The sequence below is a fragment of the Cottoperca gobio genome, chromosome 14, assembly GCF_900634415.1.
Source record: "Cottoperca gobio chromosome 14, fCotGob3.1, whole genome shotgun sequence".
NCBI classification, from domain to species: Eukaryota; Metazoa; Chordata; class Actinopteri; order Perciformes; family Bovichtidae; genus Cottoperca; species Cottoperca gobio.
The window spans coordinates 10,215,165-10,237,741 of NC_041368.1; the positions used below are offsets into that span (position 1 = coordinate 10,215,165).

The 22,577-nt window shown below is 41.0% G+C and overlaps 1 protein-coding gene across 2 annotated transcripts; it reads left to right on the forward strand.

The window, feature by feature from the left end:
• Positions 1-4,421: 4,421 nt before the first annotated feature.
• Positions 4,422-22,090, forward strand: LOC115018448 (gap junction delta-2 protein-like). 2 transcript variants are annotated; one of them, XM_029447374.1, is made up of 3 exons: positions 4,422-4,805; positions 6,554-6,610; positions 19,616-22,090. In XM_029447374.1, the coding sequence occupies exons 1-3, from the start codon at positions 4,735-4,737 to the stop codon at positions 20,481-20,483; spliced, it is 996 nt and encodes a 331-aa protein (XP_029303234.1). In that variant the 5' UTR covers positions 4,422-4,734; the 3' UTR covers positions 20,484-22,090. The 2 variants fall into 2 exon arrangements, with proteins under 2 accessions (XP_029303234.1, XP_029303235.1); XM_029447375.1 differs by lacking the exon at positions 6,554-6,610.
• The last annotated feature ends 487 nt before the right edge of the window (positions 22,091-22,577 follow it).

The window sequence follows — 22,577 nt, forward strand, 5'->3', positions numbered from 1 at the left end:
TGCCCTCAACTGGTGGAGTGGAAGCACAGATCATGACACAAAGATGTAGCCCTGTGACAGAGCAAACTGAAAACATATAACACACATAGACACGGGTTGAATTATAAACCACCTTATTGCATTATACGGATGTATAGTGTGCACACAGAGGGCTAAAGGCTACACCAAAAGAAGCAGCCTGTGAAAGAAGCGTGTTGTGTCTTTGTATGTCCACGTGAGGGCGTACCCACCTTGCTGCCTCACCTATCAAGCGACCTTTGTGATAATCTCACTCATGAATACCTATGTATGTTGTTTTTATATTTCCTGGTAATGCTCCAATTGACCAATCTACTTAATTTATGTTTCATATTAATCATTTCCCCCCAGAATAAGCTTTTAATTGACTTTAGGCTACTTGACACAGTTAGTCTGTGTATCCTTGCTAAAGCCCTTTATATTCTACCACTTATATGTAAAACGAATATAACAATTCTAAATAACACTTGTATAGGCCTAATATTAGACAGGAATGCTTACATTGTGATACACCCTCACATGACAATATTAAGCAACACCTTCTTGGTGTTGAAAGAATGTCACTACTCTTTGTTCATGGACTATTTGGACACGTCACTGCAATAATGTGCACATTAATGCCAGGTTTTTCTGGAAACCTTTCAACACCATCTAACTGGCATGATTATCTTTGTGAATTAAAAAATAAATCACCGTTGTGGGTAGCAGTATGTAGGTGTGAAAGTGGATGTCTAACTTGTCAGACATTTCTTTAAATTGGTATCTTACTGTAATGTTTACAGGATCCAGTGTAGCTCTCATTCGATTTCTTAGGACCTCCTGCTCACTGGACAGCTGCTGTCCAGAAGGTTGAAGCCCTCTGGCAACATACAAGGTGACTTCATCCACTTGCTTCACCAAAAGACATACAAACAAATTCATTCAGAGTTATAAATAGAGTATTGCCTTTATTGATGGTCAATCAATTATTAATGTAAGTTTTACTGATCGGCAACAACTTGTTTAATCAATACACCTTGACAATGTTCAACACATTTTTTTGTATTGATGTTAAAATTGAAACACAAATTACAGTGACATCAACCATTTAGACATATAATATCATCTGATCACCTACTGTACCAACCCAAAGAGTTTCATATGTATCACAACATACCATCAAAGAGAAAACGTTGAACAGTGCATCTGAAACACTTCATCTCTTCTTGACACACTAAACTGGCCAAAAATAGATTAATGTGGTTTGATTGTTGATTGGTTTCAGCTGATAAATCTGCCTCAGTCTACGATGTGAGATTGTTATGAAGGGATGAGATGTCAAATATTGTTTTATACCTTAAGAAATGTGAGATATGGATTATGTGAGGTTATTGTGCCAATGGCTTTCCTAATATTTTGAATACTTATAATATTTTGCACCTATATTTCTTTCACTATTGATGTTTCTTCAGCTCAAGACAGAAATAATCCACTATGATATATCAGGGACAAAGCTGCCGTCTGTTTTTTCTACCTGCATTCATTTGAATACAAAACCATGCTTCATCATTAATGATACTCACGTTTAGCCTCTCATTCATAACGCTTATAATCATTACATGGACTCAAATATTGATTATCCCTACAATATATATATATATATATATATATATATATATATATATATATATATATATGACATATATGGGGTATGATTATATGGCCATCTTTAAAAGATCAAATTGAAAAGAAATACAGAATATGTAAGCATACCAGATTTTACATGGCTTTTTTCCAAATATAGGACCCTAACTATTGCACTTATATGAATTGCATTTGTGTTATCATGGTGATGCATTACAATTGTTGGAGTACAGTATGTCTGTTTATCCATGCTCGACGCTGGCTGTTCTAGGTCACTGATGACACACCTGCGTCTCCTCTCTCACACTCATTTGCAATCCAGCTCTGAACTCTCCTCTCGGAGCGCCGAGCGGCTGATGCCAGCGCTTCAGCTGCTCTGCTTGTGAACCAAGCCTCGCCAAACTAGAGCCATCACACTCCACTGCGCCGCCTCCTCTCCCTGCTCTCCCCAACAGCACTCCTACCATATGTCCTTGGTGAGGGAAAGACCCCAAGTCCCCCCACTGAAGATGCTGATGATGCACAACAAAATCCTCTTTCGCTCTGTCTCCCCTACTCAGTCTTTCGCCCTCTCACACACACATGCAGAGGGATTTTGCATGTGATTGCACACAACTAGATAGATCGATTTCATACTAATACACAGTAGAGGTTGTTGTGTAAGGGCTGTGATTGTGAATTTGATCACATCATTGCTATTTGTTTTCAGGAATACAACAGCACATTTTTGAGGATTTGAGGACGTTAAGGTGATGTTTCCAAAGCGCCCCAAAGGCATGCCCCTTATTCTGCAACAAATAGAATGTCAAATAGAAAAGCACATCATCCCAAATAAAAGAAGCGTGACTAAAAGGAATTGCAGCACAAATGAACTTGTCACCCCAAGCCATGACTTCATTCTAGTGTGCTGGTCTCATGTCATGCCACTGCATCATTTACTTGACTCAGTCTTCTAGATGGGGAAACCTTGCTATGACTCACATCTTGGAGGGAAAAAAACTTATTTTCTCTTGTTATGTATCCTGTACTTTATTTTATTTTAGACGAGAATACACAAGTATTTGTTTAGATGTGTGAGCATGTTAATGACATTCTTTACATCTGCCCGTATCTGTGTGTGTAATGGAAGGAGACCATCCCCGTTTCCACACCACCTTAATATAAACCTAATGAATGCAGCTTTCAATGTCACAGCAAAGTACAATACAGCGCTCATCTCTCCTGAGAGGGGAGAGGGAGCACGGGGGCTGTAATGGAGGATGGGGGAAATAGACAAAATGAGGAACAGAAAGAGAAGATGAGGAGAGGAAATACTGGACGGGCATAGGGTTGGGTTAGGGTAAATAGGTGTGTTGTCATCCCCAATACAGTAAGATGGAGAAAGGGAGGAGATAGATGGGGGATGGGGTGGAGCACAGCCATAATTTCCCTGTAATCCTCCTCCTGGAAGCATGGGTTGGATGATGTGTGACAGAGAGTGAGGAAAGAGAGGAAGAGATTTAAAGAGTACGCGAAACACCAGCGGGCTTCTACAGTGGAACAAAGGATTGCAGTGGAGACGGGGAAGGAGGCACGGTTAGATCTCGAATGCCCTTTTTACCGTGCCACATCAGGCAGGAAGAGACACAGCAGTACGGTGGGAGGCATTCTTGCAAGCATAAGTAAAGCAGCGATCAGGGTAGCAATCCAAGCACATTTGCCAGAGGAGGGAGGGAGGGAAGGAAGGAGGGAGAGCGAGGAGAGGGAGCAGATCTATGAGAAGAAGAGGAGGGGGGGTGTTGCATGCTCGCAGAGTGTGACAGAGATAGAGCGATTCCATGAGCGAGAAAGAGACACAGAGAAAGAGAGGGAGAGCACAAAGCAGAGATGGGGACCGAGCACTGAGATAGGGGTATTTGGCAACACTGTGATCTGCACACAAACGTGAGTAAAGGAGGGGAAGGAGGAAGAGAGGGGAGGTTGAAGGAGAGCAGGAAGGAGGAGGGAAGAGAGGGATGCAAGATGATGGAGCCCAGAAATAGGCTTCACAGGACAGCTTTTCATCCCCGCTCTCTGCGGCAGACATGACTCTGGGCATTGGACTGTGCTGAAATTAGCCAGGGGGACAACACAGGACAGCAGGTCTGCAGCACACTGCCTTGGTTCAGCCTCACTGGATGCAGCAAGGCAGCTGATTTATTACTGAGGGGCTGGGTGGCAGTGTGTGTGTGTGTATGCAGGTTTTTATGGGTCCTTGTAGTGCTCGGAGCTGTGGGAGCGACCATTCCTCCAGTCGTAAAATGACATTCAGCAGGCAGGAGCTTTGTGTGCTGGCGTGGATCTGCAGTCCTCAGTAGTAAGTTGCAAGAGTGGGATTCTGAGCTGTCTTCGAGTGCAAGTGTGTGTGTTTACAGTGCTGTTTTCTGAGGTGAGCCAAGGATACATACAGATACATGCAGTGTGTGTGTGTGTTTAGGTTAGAGTAGCAAGGCTGCAGTAAAGCCAAAGATCCCACACAATGCAAGGACGAGCGCAGGGCAGCACTGATGGCAAGGAGTGCAGGTAAAGTACAAGGAGTGCCCTGGGGGTAGGGTGGAGGACGAAGGCAGAGACAGAGGAGGAAGAGGCAGAGGAGAAAATAGCAAAGGGACGGGGACAGGCAAGTGGAAAAGAGAGGGCGATCATGGCTGTCATACAGTGAGCTATAGCATATGCTGTAGCGCAGAACAGAGCGGTGCGGCAGGGGGGAGGACAAGCATCATCGCACGGGGGGGGGGGGGAGAACGGAAGAGACTGAGGGAGAGAGGAGGGGGAGGCAATCAGCTCAGCACCTCTCCTCCACCAGGAAGAGAAGCACAGCGGGACGGGCCCAGGAGAAGGCACTCATACTCACACACACAGTCAAAGACGCACTGACGAGCGGCCAGGTCAACGTGTAGAGGTCAAAAGGGAGCTGGTGCGGGGACGGGGGTTGGGTGTACCCCCACTGGTCCGGCAGTGTCCACAAAAAGCGCGGGCCGGTCCTGGGAAGAAGTAGAAGGAGTCCGCCGGAGAAAGAGGGGTCGGCTCCCCAAGTCTTGTTTCTTTTGAGAGCCCTGCCACCTCTCCGACACCATGGGGGAATGGACCATTTTGGAGAGGCTGCTGGAGGCGGCTGTCCAGCAGCACTCTACCATGATTGGAAGGTAAGACTCTGATGGATTTTGTGTGTAAAGGTTTGATTATCTTGTTTTGTTTATACTGATGAGCTGGGTGTTTTTTATGTATGTTATTCTGTATCGGTTGATGAACCCCCCTACTCAGGCTTGTCCCAGTGCTCTCCTCTGTTCTACAGTCCCCCACAGTCATCACAGCCTCCCCCGTCCTTTCCTCCTCCCTGCTCTCCTCACCCTTATCCTGCACACCCATCATTAGTTAAGGGATAAACTAATTGCACATAATCAATAGCAGGCTTTACTTGGCATTATGGTTAATTCAGAGAGGTTCCTGTGTTGATACTACCTAATAGCCTAGCTATTGATGGATAACGCTTGATGCTGTTGGCGACAGACCAATAGGACAGAAGGAGGAGAGGGGAGTGGGAGAGAAAGGAGAGCAGAGGTGCGGAAGATGAAAGGATGATGAGCAAGCAGGTGTGGAAGGTAGAATCAAAGGGGGAGTAAATGGCTCTGAACTCTGTGTGAACTTGAGACAATAAAACAAGTTCATTCAATTTGTTCTTAACAGCACACACTTATTTGCATCATATAGTGAAAAAGTCTGATTAGATCTTTTCTCATATTTTGTGTGAGAATGGTTCGTGGCGGAGGGTTGAACAGATGAGCTTTTAGTTTGATTAGCAGTGGAGACATGCCATGGAGACATACTGTTAAATCTGTGTGAAAAATGTGCTCTACATCATCTCTGTGTGATTAATTAAATGCAAAAGTGGAATTTTTCCACTCGTTAAGCACAATCCAAATGTCACGCTGGGAGACTCATTTGGAAAAGTGAGTGAAAGTGGTTTAGCCTGTGAAACCTGAATGTATAGATTTGTAATTAAAAAATTGCTTTTCAGAAAAAAACAAAGCAATGAAAGACTATGAATTTGACTGCACTGCTGTGCTCATTAACCCAGACCTCAGGTAGTCCGCAACAAGGGCATGGCCTAACCTTCTCTCTGCTCCAGTGGATTTTTGTGAGTGTGTGTGTTGCTCTGTGTGTAAGTTAAAGGAGTGAACATTGGCTCATGCCTTTATTGACTACACTAAGCACTGTGTGCACAGAACCATTAAACTCTATCCTTCAAAATCAGCAACATTGTAACTGCATCAGAGCAACAGAGATGATGTGAGCTGCATTATAGCAAAACGTGTGTTGATCAGGGATCTGAAGCCATATGCGATGGAGATTTTCCTTCCAGTCAAACACTACACCAAGTCATTTCAGTGAGTTCTTCCTCTGAGGTTGAAAGTGCCTTAAACAATGAAATCACCTGGTCTAGTCCTCAGATGGAATGAAAACCTGCATACAGTCGAGCATGTTGACTTGATTTAAAGACGCATTAAGCAACATTTTGTGCCATTAATTATATGACTCCCTCCTGCTTATGGGATTGGTAATATTGCCGGTATCACTGAGAATCAACCTCTCACTATTAAGCTCTCCAAAGCTTTCAGCCATTTTCAGCTCATTGTTTTGGTTTCCGAAGCGCCAACACCGAAACAACGTCGACACGTAGCCTATACGACCGTGCGGGCTACCGTTCTCAAAACAGAAGCTAAAGCAAGCTAATTGTATGCTAACTGCCCAGCGCGAAAATGACAAACAGCCGAAGTAACTTGTGAAGAAACTTGAACATTTAGCAAACCAAAAAGAGACAGATATTTCTCTCATGCGCCGGAAGACCAAACAAGGGCTAAACGCCAGTGAATATTGGAATTACATTCAACAGGTGGCCAGGAAAAGGAGACCAAAGGGATGTCCGTGTTGCTCTGTTTCTGCTGGATTTGTAAGTAGGCAACTGTTTGCTAACATGTTAGCCATAACAACTTCATAAGCTAATTGCTAACTGTTGTGAACTTGTTCTGGAGTCTTTCCGCCCCCTAGTGGTCACAAATTACTTAATGCAGCTTTAAAATCCAGTCCTGGCAGCTGAATCAGTAATACCCTGTGAGCACAGGGTACAAAGAAAGCTGAAAATTAATCTTTGGATGATTCAATGACTGTAAGCCACCTACAATTTTTCAGAGGCACAGAAGCAACTCTCAATTTGTCTGCTACCTCTTTCAAAAGTAATAATGAACACTCTGATGATGTAATGGCTTCCTCTTATATGCTTAATTTGAGCTATTGGTTGATCATGCACGTCACTGGTTGAACATTAAAAAATACCTGAATACCTAAAATACATTTAGTCAAATGAGCAGTGCTTTTTATTTTTTAGAATAGTCCTTTGTGCACCAGTTTTTGTTCTTTATATGATATAATATTCTAGATTAAATACCCGCTGTGTCAACATTTCCAAAATGACATAACATTAGATAGTGGATTGATATTATTAACCAGTAAAATAACTCCCTCAAGTAGTTTGTGTGATGCCCAGGACACCAGCTACGTGCTTCTGTGCTGAATACAGTGAAATGCTCTGTAAATGATACCTTTGTGTTTTGGCTTCCCTCAGACTGTGTTTGTCCTACACGGCTGTCTAGTTGACCCTAGGGCATTAGATGTAACATTAGCTGCTTTCCAATGAGGTTCCCTCTTTCTACTCTGCTTGTCTATGCTATGCCAGTCAAGAAACATTGTGTTTGGAATCACTTTGTACAGTCTTTTGTTAGTATTTCAGGCTGTAGATCCCATAATTTGTTTTTACCCTTGTCAAGCAGATTTTACTGGTGTCTCTGTTAGCTAGCTTGTTTGTAGGATATCTCGATAAATCGGATAATTCTTATGCAGTTTGGTGGACAGAGACCTTGGTTTAGGGTGTAGCAGTTTAATATTATTAAGTGGTGGTCTGGATCTTGGCTTTTTACCTGTAGACAGACATTTTTAGACATTAGACATTCTTAGACATTCTTATCAATAACACAAAAACTATTAAAGATAAAGACTTGATTCCTAATCCTAAGCATGTGTCTGCATGGTCAAGAAATCAATGACACATTTAAATGATCAGAATGATGTTTTTGGATGTATCAGCAAGTTGGAGAATTGTTCACCACTGGCACAGTTGTGTGCTTTAAAGATGCCTCCTAGATTGTTAATGAGCAACTCCACACTAAATCATGTATGGAGCCAAAATTGTTGCACTGACCTCTATGGGTTGAAAGGTTCAAGTCTGTTGCACCACTGACCACACCCAACAACCCAGTTGGGTGTGGTCAGGTGTGGTCTGTTGCACTTGTGAACACAACCAACTGCGATGTAGCGTTGCACTGTTGTGCATTGTGAAGTCCTGCACTTCACGGGGTGTGGCCGGTGCATGCAGCAACCGCTAGATGGCATCACATGTAGGATGTTTAGCCTGTGTGTAGTTTCTTTGAAAGAGTTTGCATGTGTGCGCTTGCAGTTCAAAGGATGCCGTTCCAAAGAACAGAACAGTGATGTCTCCCCATGGCTGAAAAGTCTCCCCTGCATCAAAACTTTGGAACATGGTTGCATGTCAGTCATCTGTTTGAGTGCCAACCCTCTCTCTTGTAACGTGAGGAGGATGGAGCTCCACCATGAGACAATGCCAGATAGCATCGTCGGATGTCTAGACTGTCTAATCCAGCTACAATTAAGCTGTTTCTTAATTGTAGGTTTTAAGCTAACCTATGCCCTGGCATAGGATAGAGAATTAGCCTAGGCATATGCAACATAGAATAGAGATGGAGCATCTCTACGCAGTGGCATAGGTTAGCTTAATTATGGTCTTTGAAAGAGACAAACACATTGAGAGTTGCTTCTGTGCCTCTGACTAACCACAGGTGGCTTGCATTCTATGACTCATTTAATGTGTGTGTATTGTGTATTGTGATGTCCATACGCCTGACTTCTAACTGGACGATGTACAGCGTGTGCATGGATAACCAATGACTGTAATAATAAAGAAATCATTGTCAAGGCTGCATTAACTTCATTCTCTAGCCCAAACAACATTTACTGTTTATTCACAGTACAGACATGACCCTGGGGCTTTCAGCATTAGATAACTGACAGTTCAGTATGGCCTGTAAAGTGTCTCAATGTATGTCACTCAGTGTCTTAATTAAAGAAATTAATTAGGTTTCTGCTATTGATGAGCGGAGATATCTTGCGCAATGGTGAGGACACAACCACGGCTAATGATATATTTGGTGCATATAATAAAAACACAACCTCGTAAAGATTGTTGGGCTTATTCGATCAGAATTTGCAATGGACCGTACTTGCATGGTTGTGGCAAATATTCCTACAAATATTTCTCTGCAGAGACTGTGTGTTAACTGACTTTCAAAGTAAAATGTTGCTATGCAGCAACTACACATGATCATACTTTCTATAGACGTCTACATACCTTCTTATTTGTCACCAAATTGAATAGATTGCCTTCGTGCTGATAAGCTGACGATACACTGGTGTTTAAAATATAACACCAGCAGCCTTGATAATGTTTGCAGTTGTCTAATGTGTCTTAAAATGTTGTACACATAATGACTAATCTACACTTAGTACTGGAAATACATTTTTCAACAACAACAGGCTTGCAACACATATTAAACCGTCAGACAGAGATTTGAGGGTCTGGTGTAGCATTTGGAATAATGTAGAAATAGCCCAGGCTTGTTTTTAACAATTAAAAAGTAACATTTCTTATTCATTTACTTTTCTTTTCCACCTATTTATTATTCTTGCTTATCAGACCGGTATTTTAAAAACCTTGACAGTATAAATTCTCATGCACATGTTTAATCCTCTGGGACAAACAAACTGCTTGTATACTTTGTTGATCTGCCAAAAACAGATTTTTCACACTGTAAACAATTTGTTTTTATTTTATTTAGATTCAGTTCCATACAATTTAATTTAACTTCTGGGACTACCCTATAGACTGTATGTAAAAATCCAAATGTTCTGCTATCTAACATAATTCTAGGGTGCATACTTATACTTAAACGGAAATAAAATGTATCATAAACATGACATACAACATATTTTCTTTTTCACATGGGGTGCTCAGGTGTGCTGCAGACATCAGGTGTGCTTGTATGTGTGTTCTACCGTGAAGTGATAAAGCTTTAGGGTTTGAGTTACACACCTTGAGGTAGGAAGGAAGAAAGAAAGAAAGGATGTGTTTGATGCATCTTCCCCTACACTGCAATGCTGTAGTGAGGTCAGTGCCAAAGACAAGTAGAAAAAAAAAAAGAAAAGAAAAGAGGCAGAGATAATGTAGGACTAGAGTGATCTAAGGAAGATAAAATACTAAAGGCTGCCGGATGGAAGGATAGAGAGGAGAGGATGCGAGCTGTAGAACAAAAAGGATACAGGGTGGGGGGAGAGAAGTTCTCCCTCTGCAGAGGTTCAATGCTGAGAATCTGTGTCAGAGCTCCTTCCTCTGCTGACTGACCCTGCTGCTGGGGAAACAGTCACACACACAAACTCAATATGTGTCCTCTGCATTGATGAGGACACAAGACCTTTGTGTTTTTAATTTCACATTTATCTGAATGTAATGCTTTTACTGTAGCCTTCATAAAAGGGGAGCACGATGCCATCCTGAGAGATATTACATGCAATATTCACCGTCTATGCAAACACAGCAGTGCAGGTTTGGTTGAATAAACAACACCTTTAATACGAAGCGGAAGCTCTTTGTTGTTAAAGGTGTAACAAGCTCATCATGTGTTTGGCGTTACATTTCAAATACTGCAATATTTCTGTTCACATTTAATGCATGTGTTCTACAAACCTTTTTTATTCTATATCCATTTACCTTGTATTTGTTCTTTCTGCGTAACAGAGTTAGATCTATTATTTAACATCTATCACTCCCCACTTTAGCGTTATAAGTACTTCATAAAATCTTAATAAATGTTATGTGGTCCCTTGTTGCAAGTTGCAACTGATGTCAAACCATTCATTAAAAATGTATGCAGATATGTCCAGCCTTTTAATGTAATGGACAAAGTGGTGTATAAAGTACCTTGTTTTTTTATGGTAAAACCAACAGCACTTGAAAGGTTTGATGAAACCAAATATATCTTCATCCTCAAATGCTGGCTCTAAAAGCAAAATACAGACGATGGTCTTCCTAAAAGTTGTTCACTCCTGTAGTTTTCGTGCACATATTTGTGTTCTCTCTCCACTTTCCCTAAATAGGTCAGGATATCCACAAGAAGGAGGTACCCTACTTTGAGAAGGGCACCCTCCCAAAAATAATTTGAGATGTAGGAATGCTCTGCTTTAATTGAGGGCATCATCCGGTCTACTAGTGAACCACAATATATTTCATGTATCAGTAATAGTAGGCTTCCTGGATAAAACCTAGACTGCCTTGTGTTGCAAAGTGAAACAATGTGGAAGCAATATTTCAGCATTTGACAGGATTAGTAATCCATCATCCTCTGGCGAGGAGCGGGACTGTCTTTCAAATTAAACCATTTTTCTGCACATCTAGAGTTGTCATTAGTTTATTTGTGTAGCAATCCCTGCTGTTGAATGTTATTGATTATTCTGTTCGACAGGGGGATTTTGCCATTAAAGCTGAGCTCAGCTTTCATCCAGCGCAGGCTATTATTCATTTTAGCACCATATTGATGGTGTGTGTATGAGCTTTACCGGGCGTGTAATGTTTCCCTATACATAGCTTAAATGTTCTTTATTGCAATGATTTCCCCACGTGTTCGATTCACTTAATTAGGTTTGGACAGGATTTCTTTATTTTTTATGGCCTATGGGCCCAATTTTAGATATCAAAACTCTAATAAACCCAGATGTACAGTACAGTGTGTTTGAACATAATTTATGGCTCTATTTCCAAGATCATAAAGGCAGCTACAATTAGACTGTGCAGAGATATGATCTTAAACACATGTATTTGGCAATAAAGATAGATCCAATTAATATGTATAAATTAGTCTTAGAAATGTTATTAACGTGCTTTTCATTTTTAGACTGTCAAATCCCAGGATGGGTGGATAATCAAACCAAAAGTATGACAGAATTAAAAGTATCAAACTTAATTTATGGTGCAACACAGAAATGTAATAGCGACAGCCAGGTTGCAGAAATATGAATCATTTTCCAGAATGCAGAGAAGCAGGTGTTATACATAGTTGAAGGCCGTACGACTCTTTCACTTTTGGTAAACACTTGAGAACGTGATGCTTTTGCAACAACACAGCTTACCTTACATCTGATGACTGCTACTGTGGGGAATGTTTTCAAAATAATATTTTTTAAAGCTGCGCAAATAAAAAAAACTTGCAACCTTATTTTATTCTCAGTAGAAAGAAATCTGGTGTAAAATGAACCATATATGTTTTTATATGTATATATTTACACATCAGTCAGTGTGATCGGTAAAGTGCTGAAAGTGACACCATTGATGATTTTCTTTAATCATTGCTTATCCATTTGTTTTATAATTACTGAAAAAAGTCAATCTTAATTGACAGTTGACGTATCAGACGTAAATTGTGTAAAATTAATACATTTTGTGAGAAGCTTCGTTCAGAACAAAAACAGTTTAAACATTTCATGTTCATGTCAGGTCAGATTTCTTTTTACATTCTTGAATCCTCCATCTTTGACTCTCTTCTAAAAGAAACCACAACTCTTAAAAGCCTAGACAACGTGACCTGTAAACATGTTAATAAGTCATGACGACACCTCCGGCAGACATGATAGATTGACTGTGAGGTTAGCTATATAATTCCAGTTAACCACAACTGAATTTCGCCTTGGAAGCATTTTGCATTCATATCATCTATTGATTGGTTGAGATGTTTTGTATATTAATCTACAAAGCCTTCCGTGTATTTGCATCATTACAAGCTAATCTAACATAAATTCAGACAAACCTGTTCTCAGTTTGGTCAGTTGTCACTGTAGGATGAAAACCCTTATAAGAAGGTTGACAAACGTTAAAGGCAACAGGGAAAATCCTCACAAAAATGATACACCTTCAATTTTTGAGTCCAATTTGTTGTATCTTTTGTTTTCTAACTTACTCTAAAGACACAGTAAGATTTCAAGCTCCAGTTAACCACGTACAAATGTAAGCTGTATATAAAGGAAACATTAGGTTTTGTTGTCAGTCCGTCAGATTCAAAGAGAGAGGGATGTTCTCTAGTCTCAACATTAACTATCATACATATGAGTCATTGCAGAACGTTCCCAAGTAGACCAGAATGCAATGCAGGCCATTTACTTTTGTAATTCTTTCCTACAGCTACACATTAAAACCAACGTGCCTTCAAGTCCAGCCCTGTAGAAAGGGAAAAGCAGTTTGTATTTTAGTGAGTTTAATTTTCCTTTAAGAGCTGCATGCAGTGACTCGTTTACACCATTAATTTAGATTGTGAGCTAAAATGGGTTACAGGCGTAAAATGAGTGGGCTAAACCTAATCTGCGCTTTGTCCAGCTGCAAAATAAAATCATTTTCTCTGGGTTGAAGCTTCGGCCTCCATCAAAAGCTCAAATAAGTAATACTTTTATGGAACATTGTGTGTATGCAGAGTCTATGCAAAACCTTATGCGGATAAATGTTGTCTAATATCTTACACTGGATTAAAAGCCATCTTCTGCTTTGATTTTTATATTTGTGTTGATCATGTATCTTTCATTGCTCCAAATACTGAACAGCAGCAAAGAGATTTTTGAAATATCCAGAAATCACATATTAATGTATTCAGCAAAAAATGTGCTGGTTAGAAAGCAAAGGGGAAATGCTGATATCATTAATTTAAAGGTTTTCAGGTTATTTTAGAGAGAAATACTTTAGCATAATGTTTGCTTCCCTTAGCTAGAATTGAGATGAAAGGGTAATTTTAAATGGCACAAAGACAAATGGGATGGCGGGAGGCTGCATCCAGTATACACTGACATCAACGACGCGCATGGTTAGGCTGTGCAGTGAGTTAATAGAAAAGTTGTGTGTGGAATTTCTTCAAACACATTATCCTCCAGCCTTGGGCGATGGTTGTGTTATCTATTTGTTTCAACAAAGGAGTTTGGCTTTAGAAAAAATAAGAAAAATAAGATTTTAGCATAGGCTGTATCTGTATTGTAAGGTATTATCATAACTCAAAACAAGTTCATGTCTGTCTCAGCCAAGGTATAAATGAGGCTGTTACCTGTAGCGTCTCCCCCAAATAACTTTCTCTGTTTCTTCCTTTATTCCTGAAAAACAGCTGGAATTAATTTCCCTCAGAGTTGTTTGAATGAACAAGTGGGATAATTACTTTCTGCATTTTCTGTTGCGGAACAAAAACAATTCACAGTTTGAAAAGGCCTTTATCATTGTTCCCATCCATCAGAGAGGCCTATTTTTAAACCATTTATGTTTTTAGCGCTCAGTAAATTATCGCTGATAAGTATTTAGTAAGTGAAGTAAGTGAACCACCACACAATTTTAGCTTCTTATTAATGTGTTCGTCACGCCGAGTCTCAGTGGCACCTCAGGCGGTCAAACACGTCTGCCTGATATGTGGGCAAGACCTGAAACTATTAAAACAGTTTGAGAGGAGAACAGTAGATGAGGGGCGGGAGGAAAGAAATGTCTGCACTCTGATAATTAAACTGCCTAATTTCTATGCCTGGTAAGGTCTTTATTCATTATGTGCTGCCATCAGCAATCAGTGGAGCGTATTATTGAGAGCATACGGGCGGGAAGAATATTTTTACTTAGGGTGTCTCTGCAGATAATACTGCACTTAGCAAGTCCTGACTGCCAGTGTACCTATATGTGCAGATACAGTATATGTTTGTTGACTCATATACAGTAAAGGGTCATTTATATTCACCATGTGTGTGTGTGTGTGTGTGTGTGTTTTCCAATGCATCTGCTGTTGTGCTCGAGGCAATTGTTGTCCCTGGAGGCCTGCGACAACAGCTGCTGTATGAATGAACGTACAATATATGTGTGTTTGTGTGTATGTGTGTGTGTGTGTGAAAGCCTTTGGGAAAGACGGTGCCTGCATGTCCAGCCGAGACACCAGCTGAAGAGCAGCTACCATTACATTATACACACAATCTCGCAGGTCAATCAGCTGCAGCTACAGATCACTTTGTATAGTTACACAGCAGTGAAGTATCACGTCCTTATCTCTACTTCCTCTTTACACCTTATGAAAATACCAACTGTAACAGATGCAGCACAAGGAAATTGTGAAAATTAGAAAATAACTTCCACATGCGAGCCCAATCCAGGGATACAGACTGGAATAATCTTCTTCCAAATCTTATTAAATCGTTGGCACAGTGTGAGGGATTTAGAAATTCTCCAAAAATGTGATGATTAGTCTTAGCTGAAGGGAGAGTGGGCGGCTAAATGAGGTGATGAGTGGTGACTGATGTGGGAGATCATTTACTGGCCATTTAGAGAACTTTTCGTTAAAGGAACCGATGCACTGCCTGCATCTTTCTCAAGTTTTCTTTTTTGACTTGACTCAGCCAGTGGCCCTATTTTGATATTCTGCCCTCGGGTTTGAGATACTAAAAATCCTAAAATCTTTTGCATCATTTTTTTAAGGTGGTTATTGAATATTCTGCAGGTTCAGGCTGTCCTGTCCCAATCTGCTCTATTGGCTCGTTGCTCCGCAGGACTTAAAACACTGATGTTTGCAGATAACCTTCGTCCACAGCTTTCTGCTAATGCAGCAATCTGCCCCGTGCTGATTATCCTGTTATCCAGCAGTATAGTACACACACACACACACACACACACACAAGCCTGCAAACACGCACAGCAAAACACTCAATACTTGCACAGTCTTGGAATTTTAAAACGACATAGATCTGCCCAACAAACAAGTATAGACGGAATAACTGCAGTACTTAAGAAAAGTTTTATACGTGAGGCAAGTACATCTGAAAATTCTTACTGTTGAGGGAGCTGCAGTGGTCACATGGCATAAAATGGACCTATGCAAGGCCGCTGCAACATATAAAGAGAGCCATAAACGTGTTGTTAATCCCTACTGTCACAATCACACAAATTAGAATTGGGAGTTATATCTTAATTAATAACTCAGTACACTGGGTGCCAGTTATCCATGTGATGAGATGATCATAAACTTGGATATTTTGCACCTAACAAGTTGATGAGGATTGCCGGATGCGTCTTTACTTTTGGTTTATGTGAACTTTAGCAATGATTCCACAATGAATCCTGCAGACTGGAGGAGGAGACACAGGTTCACCCACCCTCAATTAAAAGGCAACACTGCTGTAGGTGGTGTCTATTCGTGGGTGAATACAATTTTCCAGTTTATTTATAGTAACATTCACAGTGTCTCGTTTATGTCGGTAGACTATAAAAACATTTTATAAATAAATTATTAAAACTTGGAATTTGTTACATTTGCAGTGATTTAGAGTCATACGTGGACCTTACATGTAAATAGACTGCATTATAGTTTTGTTCTTATATTTTCTTGCTGTATTTGTGTGTATGAATAGTAAAACAATATTTTTATAACCTTGAACTATTTGGGTTCCTAGCAGCGTTATACTACAAAATATAGTTAGTATGTGCTGAAAAAAAAACATGTGTTGGGTACGGACAGTTTAAATGACGCTAAACAAAGACAAAAATGGATGCATAGAAAGTCACTAAAGCAAGCCTCGGATGAAGTATAGTCTTGTGTATATGTAAGGATAGAGAAAAGACAATGCCCACTGAGGAAGTCACAGTCTTCAAAAAACATAAAGAGCCTGTTTCCAGTGGATTGCAAATTGCTTCTATGTATTTTTAATCTGCAGAAATTCCATTACAACATCTGTAAATAACAAAACCCCATCTGTTGGGTCTGAATTATAAGTATTTCAGACTAATTTAACACAATGTAGTGGACATTTTCACCGTGAAAGTCCCGTCCAGTGTGTGAGCTTGTGTCGCCATACAGAGATGTGGATAGCAGGCAGACTTAGTGACATTTAGGTAATACTATTATGATGTAGCAATTATCACTGGCACGAGAAGAAGCAGACCTTGAAAAGAAACAGACGAGTGAATGCAGATGCTTTCTATCGTTTTAAATCAGCATCCAGAGTCACTGAACATGAGCTACTTTTGTATTATCTAAAGAAATATTTGCATATAAATGAGCAGTGTCAATCACAGACTTCTATCTCATCGAGCAGCATGCGTCAGATGATTCCTTGTGGTGCAGAGAACCGTCAATAGTCCTTTGGTCAAATCCGCTGCTGTCAAACATCAGTGAAGGCAGATACATTAAGCTTACAGCTAAGGATCAGAAAGTGACTGAATGTAAATTACACACACAACCTGCATTTAACTTCTGGAAGACCAAAGTTGCAGAGAAGCTTTATGCTGCTGTATTTCCAAAACATACTGGAAGCCAGCATAGTGTACGTATACAGTATGCCCACAGCTGCTTCCGAGCACTGACGACCTGACATGTTTGCCATTTTGCACAAGTCACACACATGGCTGACTCTCCTTCTTTGTCTCTGTGTCCTCGCGTGTCTGTCTCGCTCACACAAAAACACATAGGCATGCTCTCGCAGGTGGAGCAGGAAAAGTCCTGCAGCGGCGCGCTGCTCTATTTTAAGTCAGTTTCACGCTAACTTGTGTTTCTCCGCTATACCTCTCACCTTTCAAGAGCTGCCTCCTCAATCACGTCATTGAAAACGTTTATTTTTTCACCCCCCAAAAATACAATTTTCTCATATTTTTCTAAATGTTTTCCTCCATACCTCTTTCTTCTATCTCTACACTTGTTTACAGATCATCACATTTCACGATAATTTGCTGGTTGCTGTGATAACTGGCCATGGAAAGCGGGCGTGGGCATGTTTGAGGCATAATTAAATGCTACCCTATGGAGTCTCATTTGACATGACAACAGACAGAACAAAGATCAACTTTAAAGATGTATATTCAAAATGCACAAGGATCGCATTATGTTACATCACCTGAATTAAAGGCTATTGCCACACGTATCTGCCGATTACCTCAGTGGTTCTAACCCACAAGGGGCCACCTCCATCTCTGTCCCCCCAGTTGCCTTGGGTGGCCCTCGTGTGCTCGGAAACCAATGTGTTCTAAGTAATTGGCTCCTCTACGCAGGGAGTATGCACATCCACTGCATTGTGGCATAAATACCAGGGAGCCCCATGATGTGCAGGCTTTCCTCGCTCATTAAAAAGAGCTGAGTGTGCAGCCCTAAAGCCCCAGTCCTCCTCCGCAGTGCTCACACTGGATCGACACCAGAAGATAACAGTACAGCACACCAGTCTGTCAGAGGCCTTAAAAAGCAGTCGCACTGCTCTCTAGATCCTCGAGCCCCTGGACACAGCTCTCTCTAACTGCAGCAATGCACTAATGAGTCTCAATAGGAAGATGCAACTTGTATGGTTCAGCATTAAGTTGCTAATAATCAGCACTCATATTATGATCATGGGAACAGGGTTCTTTACCGTATTCGAGGAATTCTTTGGTATCTGAGCTCTTTAAACCGACACACCCCTAAAAGCTCTGCAAATGGGACACTGGTTGACCCTGGTGCCAGTGCAAAAAGGGCAAGAAGAGGTCATTTGTACACCAGATTTTGAATAAATGAATTAACTAATTAGTTAAATAGCTTTACAACAATGCTGAGATTAATGATATATTACGATGAAAGACAGGAATTAGAATGATCAAAAAATACTAACACTATTCCTAAAGGGATACTATGGATGTTTTGAAGTGGGGTTGTATGAGACACTTATCCGTAGTCAGCGTATTACTCACAGTAGATGGCGGTCGACACATCTCCAGTTCGGAGAAACAGACAGGAGCAACGGCACGAAAGCAAAGCAATGTACTTCTGTGGATGGGGCAGAATCAAAACGTATTTTGCCTAAAAAAACCATATAATTTTAAGTGTTCACTATATTTTTACTGCTTTCACTAAAGCTGTTATATCCATCTGAACGTTCGCCAAAGCTACCAGTAATTTTACCTCACAGAACACGGGAGTTGCTGGTCTTTCTTGATCGGTTAGTCAGTTTGTGTTATTAAGTCTGCCAGCTTTGGCAAGAGCACAGATGACAGCTTCAGTTCTCCGTCGGCAAGGTATAGCAGTGAAAATATTCTAATTATAGAGTACACTATGGATATAGATTTTTTAGGTGGCTTAAATACGTTTTGCTGCACCCCCGTCCCCCAGCAGTACATTGCTTAGCTTCCGTACGGGTACTCCTGTCTGCTTCTCCAAACGGGGTGCGTGCCGACAGCCATCTACTGCAGGTAATAAAAGCCCACTTCAAACAATCCGAACTATCCCTTTAAATCAATGGATAGCAAACACTGTTCAAGCATGTATCTGCAGTCGCACGCACTGATGTCCTTACATTTTCTTTAATTTCAGCTCAGCAGTCAAGAGGAGTGTGAAATCTCCTTTATCTTCTGAGGACCCCTCCTATTTTAGTCTCTTATTATTAGCGAGCTCATGTGTGCATGCTATCCAGAGCGCAACTCTACCATCCTACGGTGTTGTTTGTCACAGCAGCTGAGTGATAACACGGGCAAACACACACACATTCATGCATGAACACAGGAACATAGTTAGGTCCGACAACTTGCCTGAAGACTGTTTTCTTTCTTTTGCTCTGAAATTGTTTTAGGGTACAACGTGAACATAAACAAAACAGCATCCAATCACCAGATTATGTTGAACCCAGATTTGCAATCAATTTTACATTTTCAGAATCAGATATTTCCTGAATCCTGTGCATTGTTTCCTCACTAACTGACATTGCTTGTCTCCCTTTCACCCCCTCCCCCCCTTTGCCCTTTCCTTCTCCTTCTGTCTCTCTGCAGGATCCTGCTGACAGTGGTGGTGATTTTCCGTATCCTGATCGTAGGCATAGTGGGGGAGAAGGTGTACGAAGATGAGCAAATCATGTTCATCTGTAACACCATGCAGCCCGGCTGCAACCAGGCATGTTACGACAAGGCCTTCCCCATCTCGCACATCCGCTACTGGGTCTTCCAGATCATCTTGGTGTGTACGCCCAGCTTGTGCTTCATCACATATTCTGTCCACCAGTCTGCCAAAGCACGTGACCGAAGCTACTCTCTCCTCCATCCTTACATGGATCACCACGGTCATGGTGGTCACCACGGCCGCCATCATGACCATCACACACGAAAGCTTCACTCTCGCAACATCAACGGCATTCTCTTGCACCCCGACAGCAGTAAAGAAGATCACGACTGCCTGGAGGTCAAGGAGATCCCCAACGGACCCCGGGGACTCCCGCAAACACACAAGAGTTCCAAAGTGCGACGACAGGAAGGCATCTCCCGTTTCTACGTCATCCAGGTGGTGTTCCGCAACGCGCTGGAGATCGGCTTCTTGGCCGGCCAGTACTTCCTGTACGGCTTCAATGTGCCAGGGATGTTTGAGTGTGATCGCTACCCGTGTGTGAAGGAGGTGGAGTGTTACGTGTCTCGTCCTACAGAAAAGACCGTGTTTCTGGTCTTTATGTTTGCAGTAAGCGGTATATGTGTGCTGCTCAACCTGGCTGAGCTCAACCACCTTGGCTGGAGGAAGATAAAGACGGCCATGCGAGGGGTGCAGGCTCGAAGGAAGTCCATCTGTGAAGTGCGCAAGAAGGATGTTTCACACCTGTCCCAGACCCCAAACCTGGGCAGGACTCAGTCTAGTGAGTCAGCCTACGTCTGACAGAGGCTTCTCTGCCTGGGGGCTCGAGGACCTCTTACATTTTGGAGAAGAGCTTTTCCCTGGCCCAGGACCCCCAATCATTAGGGCACAAAACTCACCACTGCATAATTATTCAGGAGCACAGACAGACTCTGTGTAGTCATGATGAAGCATCAATTCACAAAGTAGAGTCTTTGACACTTCAGGAGGGAAGATTCACTTTCCTAAAAGGCAACTGTCTTGCTGTAACAAAGCTTACACCTAAAGCTTACATGATGGAGAGTTCTGCTCTGCCTAGGTGACACTAGGTGCCTTCAAAGAACCCAACAGATAGAACTGAGCAATTACTAATAATATTAAAATACTGTAAAGATAGTCTGAGGTTGAGTTATCTGAAGTTCTTCATTATTTGCCTTTGCTGTAGGTCAGAAATAATCCCCTCATTTTCCAATTTTGTGTGCATATGCAAAAGCTTAAGCGTGTGCATGCATACGCATGTGTGTGGGGGAAAAAAAGCCAATGTCTGACTTAAGTCAGAACATTTAATGCTAAGCTAATCTGAGCTACTGAGAGAAAGATAATGTTATTTCGCATTGTCCATGATCTTCAAGTAAAGTCACGCGGCGGACAAAAAAAGCACCTTTTTAAACATGTTCTAGGAAACGTACACAAAAACAAACAGCACTAAAACTATGAGCAGAAACTGGAACACAGTATTTGTTTATTAGTGTACCAGGCTTTTTTCTTAAATATTGTCACTCTTCTTATTATTCTTTCTTTGTTTCATTGGGTGCCAATCAGACGGCAGACTGACATTGTTCAAAGTGAGACACATGGTGCTTTGAAGATGAGTTAGAATTACTTTCCAACACTGTGTCACGCACTGCAATGCTCCCAATGCCTGCAAGGCATGCTGTTTACTCTCAGAAAACCACTGAAAACAGTCAAGAAAAGCGTGCCAGTGTTTCCACTTTGGCTCCTAAAGTGTGATCGCTGTCTGAGGGGCTGAATGGAGTTATATAAAGAGTTTTTCAGTTAAACAGGAAGAAGTATTGTAGTCACAAATATTTTAACGTGTAACCTCAAGCTTTTTTTCACAAGCAGATTTGGTGCCATATTTCAAAGTTACTGTACATAGATGAAATGTAATAATTACACTTAGCCTTCCCCTATGCGCTGTAGATGGGCTTCACTTGGATGGGGGAACAGGGGTTTGGGTGGTCATGAAGAATAATCATAGATTGCCAGCTTTAACAATATGTATTATTAATATGCCCTTTGTTAAGCCTTCGCCCTCTAATGGAGACTATATGTTCCGAAAAGTGTCCCCCCCCCCGCCCTCCCCTCCCCCCCTTATGGACTTTGAAAAAGGCATGTTACTGAAGCATTAATAGAATGGATAGATTATGACATTTAACTTAAAAAGAGATTGTTTTATTTATTTGCATCCTGCTCCTGTGAAATGTTATACTCAGCATGCATGAAGATGAAAAATATAAAGAGATATGAACAAAGAATCCCGTTGTGGAAATATTGAAAGTGAAAAACCTGAAAGGCTCCAGAACAGCAGCAATAATAATATATAGTATGTGAAAAAAATTACGTGAATAAATTATTATGCAAACAGAGATTTTGGCTGTGCTGTGTTTAACAAACAAGTGGAAATTACTGTGTGATGCTGCCATTTTGCTTTTATCAGGATGTTGTGATTGACGACTTTGAAATGTATAGATTACATGAAAGATCACAGTTTTATCAGGACTAAAGTTGTGTTTATTAGACCTAATTGTCTTCCTTATGAATATAGCTTTTTTTACACTGCATATGTGAGCATATCTTTTACTCAACTTGTTACGAGTTCATAGATATCAAATACTTGTATATACTTGTGCTCCTTGTAGATTCTAGAGATACAGTGATTCATGCATATCATGCTATATTAATTAACTCTTTGGGCAAATAGGACCACTGTTCTTTCCTAAAATATAATGAAAAATATATACAAATCAGTAGTCCCATGTAGCCAGAGACTAAATATGTTATAATAACAAAAACTTACTTTTTAGTCAAATGATTTCAGATGTGTGCTTAGGCAAACCCAGAAAACAATACAGT

Bases quoted from the DNA above. Each gene is read 5' to 3' on its own strand.
- LOC115018448 (XM_029447374.1), top strand. From the start codon at position 4,735: ATGGGGGAATGGACCATTTTGGAGAGGCTGCTGGAGGCGGCTGTCCAG. The intron at 4,806-6,553 runs GTAAGACTCTGA...TACATTCAACAG, and splicing joins CACTCTACCATGATTGGAAG to GTGGCCAGGAAAAGGAGACC. The intron at 6,611-19,615 runs GTAAGTAGGCAA...GTCTCTCTGCAG, and splicing joins GCTCTGTTTCTGCTGGATTT to GATCCTGCTGACAGTGGTGG.